At 40.0% G+C, this 10,364-nt stretch overlaps 1 protein-coding gene across 1 annotated transcript in view; it reads left to right on the plus strand.

Moving 5' to 3' along the window:
- The window catches only part of LOC132386834 (deleted in malignant brain tumors 1 protein-like), a 37,523-nt gene extending 28,294 nt beyond the window's left edge, over positions 1 to 9,229 (plus strand). Inside the window, exons 6-12 of the mRNA XM_059959178.1 lie at positions 719 to 1,042; positions 2,619 to 2,930; positions 3,060 to 3,095; positions 4,785 to 4,901; positions 5,726 to 5,833; positions 7,694 to 7,783; positions 9,056 to 9,229. Of these exons, the coding sequence (XP_059815161.1) occupies positions 719 to 1,042; positions 2,619 to 2,930; positions 3,060 to 3,095; positions 4,785 to 4,901; positions 5,726 to 5,833; positions 7,694 to 7,783; positions 9,056 to 9,069 (1,001 nt within the window). The 3' untranslated portion in view covers positions 9,070 to 9,229. The remainder of the gene's footprint in view (positions 1 to 718; positions 1,043 to 2,618; positions 2,931 to 3,059; positions 3,096 to 4,784; positions 4,902 to 5,725; positions 5,834 to 7,693; positions 7,784 to 9,055) is intronic.
- The last annotated feature ends 1,135 nt before the right edge of the window (positions 9,230 to 10,364 follow it).

Consider the following 10,364-nt stretch of genomic DNA (forward strand, 5'->3'; position numbering starts at 1 on the left):
CACATTAGAATCTCTAAAGATAATGCCTGGAATACATATAAAATGTTTTTTTTAAATCAATCCTAAAATCTGTTTCAAATACTGTTATTGAATCGGAGGATAGAATAAATGAAAATAATATTGTAATTTCGCCTTTATTTCATCACAGTCTGCTATTAGTCTGGGTTTAGTTGGTGCGGTCTTAAGAATAAGGTACTGAGGTACAGTCAACACATTTAACCACGTCCCGCTTTTGCCCCGAAGAGCAAGTGACGGTTTGTCTCGGTCCACTTATTTCCAAAGACTCAATTCACACTTTTCGTTAAGGACAGAGGATGGACAGTTTCTCCTCGCTCTTCAACTTCTTCCCGAAAGGATTTGAAATATTTACCTTTCTCAATTGTTGGTGAATCCGATGAGATTCCAGTATCAGTCCGCTATTCCTCAATATTCCGTCACTAACCCCTTCTCTCTTTTAAGTATTTCAGCACAATATATCACTCCGTGCTTCCTGGCTTCGCTTAATTTTGCTAATCCATCACTTCCTACTGAATATGCACATTTTATTTGATTGTCCTAGCTCTACACAGCACGTATACACACACACACACACACACACACACACACACACACACTCACACACACACACGGATAATTTCTTTTGCAGAAGAACTACAAACTCGAATACCATTGTATTCTACTTTTGCGAATACCCTTGTTTCAAATGCATCCTTATCAGAGCACAAAAAGCTGCGCCTACAGGACCAGGACGGAGGAAGTCGATGCAGAGGAAGAATTGAAGTGTGGTACAACGGGACGTGGGGAACAGTGTGCTCCACGGATCTTGATGCCAAATCTGGAGAAGTGATTTGCAAACAAATGAAATGTGGACCAATAAAATATATTTATCCTGGCTCATATCAATTTGGAAAAGGACTTGGACCTATATGGTTGGATGAGATTGAATGTACAGCACACGAATCGACCCTTTGGCAGTGTGAGTCACAACCGTGGGGAAAACACCAGTGTGACCATTCGCATGACGGAGGAGTTGTATGTGAGGGTAAATAAGAGAGTCTTATATCTATTTACCTTTTACATATTTTTGTATAAAATCGTCAAAATATTTATTTTGCCAACAGAATCCAACATGACGGAAGGATTCACTGAAAAAGCCTACTTGCAAGAAAACACATTCTCCTCTTTCCCTTCAGAAGGTAACGAATTCGAAACGCCTTTGTTGAAATCAGAAAACCTTGTATAAACGTCGCTATTAGAAAAAAATAATTTCGTTCCTTTTTCCTCTCAAAGAAATTGTACCCCCATTGACTAAAATCCTGGTTTCCCGTGACCCTGTTGAGCACTGCCAAATGGGAGTGTCTTGGGAAAAATTCCATGCCCAGACGGAAGATAACTGGAGTTAACTGGAAATAATTGGGAGAATTTGTTATCTGGCAAGATTATAAATGATATGCAGGAATTGTCTTATGACCAGCTGGACGGACTTGGGAATCGGTATTACCTGGGAAGGAGGGAAGTGAACGATGGAAGTAATGGGGATATTCAAAGGCGAGATACATTGCTGGTTTGATCAAAATAAATGAAGCAAATATATGTAAACAGAGGCATACATAAATGCTGTCGGGCTACTGGGCAATATAGAGAGCTGAATAAAGGCTGCGATTAATAGATAAAGATACCTACTGGGTTGGAAATATGAGAAAAGGAAACTTCAAGCCATCCTGTGTTACATTACCAAAATAACACAAGTGGTTAACTAGACAGAACATAGGACGACGTATGTTCAAAGCCCGCAATTTATGGTTGGATTGAAAGATATGCATGAGCTGTATTCGACTATTTTCTTCGCTGGTATGAACTAAAGACAGAAAAACGGTGGCTGATAGTGTCTTCGTCATGTGTTTGAGTATTTCGTGATGAGGTATGAGTTGAAGAGGAAGGTCTGTGACTTGCCTTCATTAATCGGACACTGATGGTAGGAATAAGATATGTTGCGTGGTCATTCAACGATGAATTGACTGCATGAAGTGTTTCTGGTTATGTAAGGCAATGGTTTCACATTATTTATATTGCCATTAGTCGCATTTCAAGAACCGTGTGGGGGCTATAAAAGAGACGTACTCAGAGTCTGCCTGGATAAGAAAGGACGGAAACACTTCAGACTCATTCTGCGGACCTAAAATTAGTCCTAACAGATGCATAACATTAGGTGAGACAGGTCAATTAGAGAGTCTGAATCATTGTAATAAAAATACCAAATATTAACGGAGGCATTTAAGGTGACAGACGATGGCTTAAATGAAGTGTTAGAGGAAAAGCTTTATTCGTAAATTAACCATGATTGTGCTTGGAACGGGCTTGGAGGAGTGATATAGAAATGTTTACAATTATCGTTTTTGATAGGCTTTCCACTGGAGTAGGCAAGTGTAAATATTTGAGCGATATCGATTATATGAGGCAGAAGAGAGGTAGCATAACTTTCAGAGTTTTGGATTAAGAACTGGTGGGCCGAGGTGCCTGTCCTTGCGTTCTATAATTAGTTCTATTTTTCCTCTGACAAACATCAGATTCCCAGGCTAATGATTAAATAAATTTTCATTTTATTCTTTCATACCTAGATGTTCCATTGCAACTTGTTGGCGGCAGTCACAGCTGCTCCGGAAGGCTTGAGGTACAAGTTAATAAAAGTTGGGGCACGGTGTGTGACGACTCTTGGGATCTGGCCGATGCCAATGTAGTCTGCAGACAACTAGGATGTGGCCTTGCTCTCTGGCCTCCCGAAGATGTTAACATGACCCAGGGAGCCGCTGATGTCTGGCTTGATGAAGTAAAATGCACCGGAAGTGAATCGTTTCTGTCCAGCTGTCGTTCCTCACCATTTGGTCAACACGACTGTGATCACAAAGAAGATGTCATCGTTCTTTGTTCTGGTATGCTTTGGGCTTTGTCTGACATTTCAATTTCTCTCCAACTGATTTGTGATTTTCGTAGTTAGAAATATCAAATATAAACGCCAACAGAGATGCGTTTGTTGAAACTTCTTTTCAATCTGTACACAGGTTCCAGAGTGTCTCCTACTGAACGCGACAATTCAGGTATGGATTTTGACGCTTAAGTATCGCTTTTATGCTGCAGATATCAAGAATTGATCATTCGTATTGCCTCACTGCTAAGTTCACAATGGATGATTTGGAAACTGTATGGGACCCTGATTGTCTCGCCCATTATTTTAAGCAGGAATATGCAGAATTCTTAATAACATGAACTCCACTCCCGTTCAAACGTTTTTTGTGACTCAACTTGTAGCACATTCGATCGTCTTGAGAAAGTTTTGATGTTTGCAGATAGTAAAAATTAAAGTTAAAAGGAAATTTGTTATCAGATATCCATATATCGTCATTCACTGCCTTGAGATTCATTTTCTTACGGCATTCAGTGTACATACAAAGAAACATAAAAGAAATTCTAAAGAAATTCTCAAAAACAAGTGCGGAAAAATAACAAACACCAAAGGGCAACGAAGTACGCAAATGGAAAACCAGAAACAATGTCAGCAAATGGATCAGTAAAAATTAATACTGAGAACAAGAGTTGTGTAACGCTTGAAAGAAAATATAGGTTGTGGAATCTGTTCACCACTAGAATAATTGAAGTTACGCACCCTAGCAGGATCATGGCTGTTGATAGATAATGACTATTCCTGAGCCCAGTTGTGTGGACCCAAGGCTCCGGTATATTCTTCCTGATGACATCAGCGCTAAGAATGCATGGCCTGAATAGTATTTAGTCATCCCGCGACAGCACAGCATGAAATGAGTGCTCAACGGCAGTATAATTGATTAATATTTTGGACCCTAAATAATATTCGAGATTTGGTGACGTTATGTAAGAGTGCAAGTGCTCAGACTTATTTTTGAACCCTTAATGCACGCGTTGAGGAAGAAGTATCAAGGCTATGAGGTCCCATTTCCTCTGTATTGCTCTGACTTCATAAAGACCAACATCGCTATGTGGACCTGGCCTATAAATGCATATTTGGAATGAAATCAATTGCACTACTCCTAGTTACATACAGACCGCTAGCAGTAATAATCAGCAGCTGACCAACATTTTCTGGATCCATTGCATGTCGTATGGGTTGACTTAATCGAGTTAGCTCACTCCACTCCCACAGCATTCTCTCCTCAGCACTCCCTCAATGTCCTACCTCACTCCCCTTCCACAGTTCCCTCCTAACCCTTGTGGCCCTCCCTCCTCGCCACAGCTGAGGGGAATGTGGAGGGTGGTGGAAGAAAGGAGAGGTATGGAGGTCCAAGAGTAACACTATCTTTATAATTATTAGCTAAATCTCTGTTTGCTGATTAAAGGCGGATAAGAGAAAAAAAAAACATGGATAAGTATGTTGAAATAATTTCTTCCTGGAACTGTTTTCATAAAATTAAACTCACTTCCCTTCTTGCTGTTCCAATCCAGCAATGTGCAGGAAAATGGAATTTGAACACGACGTTGCTTGGTGTGTTTATCATGATTTGATACCAGGTGGCTAGAGAAACATTTATTGCTCTGGGAAATACTTCTGACATATCAGGCTTTATTGTGAAATAGTCCTTGTGTCTCCGCCCCGCTCTTTCTCTCATTAAATGTATAGGGATATAACTTTCAAAAATCGTGATAACTGAATATATGATTAAATTCATTAAACATCGCTCAAAATTTCGTGGCATTGGATCTATAGTGTTTGTTTTCTGTTTATTGAAATATATGTTTTTGCGTTTCGTTTAAAGCTTTAGGAAACTGGACCCCATCTATCATGGTTACTGTCTGCATAACTCTTGGAATTATATTCATCATTGAGTTTTTAATACTGTTCACGATAACGTGGAGACGATCAGCAATCAGTGGTGAGGGCCAATTTTTACATCGACCTTTTATTGTGACGCTTTCAGTTTGTTGGTGTATTCACAAAAAAATATTTTTGTGCAGAAAAGACTAAATTAAATATGTTTTTTACCGCTTTAGTTCAAAATTAATTTGACTTTTGTGAGACATTTATAATAGTGGCTTTCACTGTCCCTTACTGTTCATGGATTTATGATAAATTTTCAGTATGCAGTAATGGAAATTGAAGGTTAAATCTGATTTGGTAAGCGGCTGCTTCACTGTTTATTTCACTGTAATACTTCCATGCGCTGAAAATCTGGAAGTATAAGTTTTAAGAATCTGCTGTGTATCCTCGAATATTCTGATTCGGTTCTCCCAATCGAAGTAAGAGAATGCATTTACCCCATTCTTTTTCTTCTTATCATTTTATCATTGAATATTCACGATGCTTTTAAATTTCTTTGACACAGCCAAACTTTCTCTGTTAGGTGCTGGAGTGACGTGTGAATTTCCATCCTGACTTCATCCGCTGCCATACTGATGGCATCTACATCTATCTAATAATAATATTAAACTCGTCATCGATTCAAATGTGATGTGTATTCATTATGAAACAATGATCGGAAATATACTCGTTCTTCTGTACCTTTCCCTTTGTCTTTCTGATGTCAAATTTATTCGGTTAATTGGTCAGGGACATGATGCACACATCTGTCCGATTCAAAGATCACGTTCCCTGACTCTTCATCTTGACTTAGATCATTTTAATTTATTTTAGTTTAATCATAATATTCGTGTACAAGTTCGTTGATGCCGATGTTCATCTCAACTCCCTCTTCATTAGGTACACTAATGAGTGGCCAAGGATTACCTGTTGACTTTTACCAAGCAATTTATGAGGAAATTGAAAATATTCCACCATTCAAGAATTTTTCTGAGATGCAAGATTCAGGTCTGTATTATGACACAGAATCCGCGATGTACAAATTGATACCGTCTAAATACATCCAATATTGTTATCAAAATCAAGAAACAACAAAAACTCACTGCTCTGTAGGTACTTCAGAAATGAAATTGTAACAAAAATAATAACGGGGTATCATACAATAAACAAAAGAGATTCTGCGGATGCTGAAAATCTTGAGCAAAGCACACAGTATTCTACTGGAACTCAGCAGATCTAGGTGCATCTATGGTAGAGAATGAACCGTCAACGTTTAGAACCAAATCATTTTATTGGCTCTGTAAAGGAGTTACAGAAGCTAAAATAAGGAGCTGGAGCATGGGAAAGGAGGGTAGGCTGGTTGGTGACAGGCAAGATCCGACGAGAGGTAAGGACCCCTAATAGAACGTGGGAAATTAAGTCAGAACCTTCGAGGGCATAAATACATGTGGTAAATAGACGACGAAAATGCATATCTTTTGTTCCGTAGCACAATAGATATGAATTGTGAGGGATGCTGAGAACACGGTTTCAACTATCTCAGTCTGCAGTCTGGAGTGGTATGATATCACTCATGATCATTGAACGGAACCTCAATTAATAATACAAATCTGAAGCATACACTGCCAGCATCTGCTGATATAGTCCCCAGAGTATTAGAGGCATTTCCTTTCCTCTTTCCTGAAACAACTAGGATTTTTTTCAGCAATTTCGAAGAGCCTTCGTTCGAAACTTTTCGCTGTTCAACAATAGAATGTAGAACAGAGAACACTGAACATGGAGCAACATGGCACAGTGCCGTTCATTACGCTCACAATGTTGTGCCGACCTGTTAACTTACACGAGAACAATTTTGCTCTCCCATCCTACACATTCTTTAGTTGCTTTCATAGAAAGCAATTGACCACATGTGGCCACGTAAAAAGTTTACTAAATGGCCCTAATATATCTATCTCCAATATCAGCCTCGAAAGGGCGTTCCCCGCTTTCACCCCTAACAAAATTACCACTGACAACACTGCATTATTTCTTCGAATCAGCTTGAAGGTAACTCCCTCATATGAGCCATTTCCGATCTTGGAAAAAGCTCTGAGGAGGAGCAGTCTACATCGAGCAATCTATAATTAAAATTTGCGCCTCCTACTTCGGGCATCATTCTGTTAAATCTCTTCTGCACGGAGTATTCATGCCGTTCAAAAATGAGCTGAGCAGAAGTGAGCGTGATATTCTAAGCGTGATTTAAGCTGGTAAATTATTTCACAGACTATCCTCTCGAAGAATTTACCCACCACAAACTATGGCTCACTCTTCCAAACTTTCCAGGGACATACCTACTCACATTCCAGTTCGAAGGCATTAACTAGAAACGTGAACTCATTCTCCCTCGGAACATGTTCTGCTAACTGGATGACGACTTCAGTCACATTAGCTTGTTTTACTTCTACTTAATATATCGACTGAACTGTAACCGAACATAAACTGTCCCCACTTAAAGAAAAGCCTTGATAATTACCCTTTCATCGTATTACTTTATCAGTCTATCTATCTTTCTTTCTATATATTGTTATCCTTCACCTCCTGCAGGATTGCCGTAGTTATGTTCATTCGTCAATGATAGCGTTTCCAAAAGCAATACGCACACGATTTAGCAATAAAATCGATTCCATGTACACATTTAGATTATTTTATTATCAATTCAAGGTGGAACACACATCTTCCTTTTATCTTCAATTGAATAGTATTCAAGGATTATGCCATGCATGGTAAAGATTATCCTGTCATTGATGTAATGATTGAATGATGTGTTCATTACAAAAACAAGAAAAATACCAAATAAATATCTTGAATATCTATTTCTTTGAATTCTAGTTACTGGATCCACTCATTCCGTCAATGAAGTCGAATATTACACCAACGACTATATATATAGTACATGTCATGCTCCACAAGACCCTGAAGGTTTGTTTTCCAAGATTCACGGTCGGTACACTTATTTCCATTTTGCTGTACTTTAGTTCAATCTGTCTGTGATCCTAAACCGGAAAAGAAAATTGTCGTAACATGTGCGTATTTATGTGATTGAACAATCTCGTGGTTTTGTGAGGGTCTTCCGTTACAAGAAGCGTGTTGTTAAAGCCTGTAGTCAGCATTCAATTTAATAAAGGACTGATTTACCCCTTTTAAATCTGTTTGAATTATAGTCCGTTAAATACGAAAAAAACGAGCATGTTTGGAGTATAACAAAATAGGTCATCATCACAAGTAATCTGCTGCACAGCGGCAATCGTCAGAAATAATGTCTTATATATAATCGCTCCCTGATCTGGTTCCTGACGATAGCAATAATGTTGTGAGTGCCATAATTTATTCCTTAAACTGTTTGAACATGACGGACAGTGGTTGTCCTGATATTCAGCTAGGCGGGGAAAAACTAAATATGTCAGGGATGGGGTAAGAAGAGGAGGAGGGGCATTAACGGAAGCTAGAGAAGGCAATGTTCACGCCATTAGGTTGGAGGATACCCAGCCGGTATATAAGGTGTTGTTCTTCCAAGCTGAGTGTGGCTGCATTTTGACAGTAGAGGAGGCCATGGATCGACATATCAGAATGGGAATCGACAGTACAGGAGGCCATGGATAGAAATAAAAAAATTGAGATTTGACTATCTGATATCTGATATATCTATCCATGGCCTCCTCTACTGTCCTCTACTGACGCACACTCAGGTTAGAGAAACAACTCCTTATATACCGCTGGGTAGCTTCCAAACTGATGGCATGAACATTGACTTCTCTAACTTCAGTTAATGCCCCTCCTCCACTTCGTTCCCCATTCCTGATATATTTAGATTTCCCCACCCGCTTTTTTTCTCTCATTCTGCCCATCACTCTTCCTGTTCTCCATCTCCCTCTGGTGTACCTCCCGTCCCATGATCCTTCCCCTTTTCCAGCTCTGTATACCTTTTGCAAATTACCTTTCCGGCTCTCAGCTTCACCCCACCCGCTCGGGTCTTCTTCTATCATTTCGCATTTCCTCCTTCCCCTCCTACATTCGAATCTCTTACTATCATTCCTTTTAGTTAGTCCTGACGAAGGGTCTTGGCCCGAAACGTCGACAGTGCTTCTCCCTATAGATGCTGCCTGCGTTCCACCAGCAGTTTGTGTGTGTTGTTTGCTTGGTGAAACTGTGTATCTGTGATCAATTTGACGCCAGTCATTTTCTCTCGTGCAGAGCCCAAGTCCTAGATTCGCTTGCATCTGGCTTTCCGTGTTTTCTCTTCGACTGACAGTAACGATGAAATGAGCGACAACAGTTCAGGAATTCCAAGTCACTTGCTGCTCGAATGGTCAACGGTTAATTCCCATCCTTCACATCAGCCCGATGAAGACCGAAAAACAAACTGTGCCCCCTCTTGCTTGCACTTTCTATACGTTATTGTCTGTGAAGTACGCTGTTGTAGAATTGTTCAATACAGGCACAATAAAGGTTGCCATAATCAAATATTAGTGACAGGCTATGGAACTAACATAATAAATGAAGGAAGTATTCCATATGATCGTTTTGAATTAAGTTGCACATTTCTATTGAGGTAGCATACTTTAGCGATGCTTGTAATCCATTTTAAAGTGAATGTCACTGTCAGTGCAATTACATTGCACATTTAAAATCCAGGCACTATAATATTTTCACGAAATCAATATTCTTATCTGGAAACTGTCGAGAATTTCCCTACCGCATGGCTCTCTAATTTCCGAGCTTCATCTACTTATCTTTCTTAAAGGAACTTACTTAATCAGCATCTCCCACCTTTGCTGGCAGTGCTTTCTACTCACCCGCCACTCTCTCTGTGAAAAATATACCTCTGCAATTTCCTGTCTACCATCTTCTAAGCACCTTAAAACTATGCCAACTCATGGTAGCCATTTCAGCTCAGGGTGAGAAAAAGCCTCTGGCTATCCACACGATCAATTCCTCTCACCTTCTTTTAAACCTCCGTCAGGTCGCCTCTCCTCGTCCCTCGCTTCAAGGAGAAAAGTCCAAGTTAACTCAACCTGTTCCCATAAGGAATTCACTCCACTCCCGCAACTTCCTTGTTAACTTCCTCTACACTCTCCCACATCTTTCCTGCAGTGAGGTAATCAGAACTGAACGTAGTACTCCAAGCGGGGTCTAACCATGGTCTTCCCTTGCTGTAACATTACAGCAAGGCTCTTGGATTCACTCAGTCCCACGGTTGATGAAGACCATCACTCTATGCGCCTTCTTTACAACACTGTCAACATGTGCAGCAGCTTTGCCTGTCCGGTGGGGAAGGAGCCCAAGCTCTCATTGATCCGCAACGCTGCCAAGCCTCTTATTATTAACAAAACGTTTTCTTAAAATCTGACCTACCATTATGAACTGCTTCACACATTTGAGCTGAACTCCACCTTCCACTTCCCATCCCAATTCTGCATCCTATCAATGCCCCGCTGTAACTTCTGACAAACCCCCAGACTATCCAGTACAACACCAACTTTTATATCATCAGTAAACTTGC

Source organism: Hypanus sabinus, unplaced genomic scaffold (assembly GCF_030144855.1).
Source record: "Hypanus sabinus isolate sHypSab1 unplaced genomic scaffold, sHypSab1.hap1 scaffold_1333, whole genome shotgun sequence".
Classification (NCBI taxonomy): domain Eukaryota; kingdom Metazoa; phylum Chordata; class Chondrichthyes; order Myliobatiformes; family Dasyatidae; genus Hypanus; species Hypanus sabinus.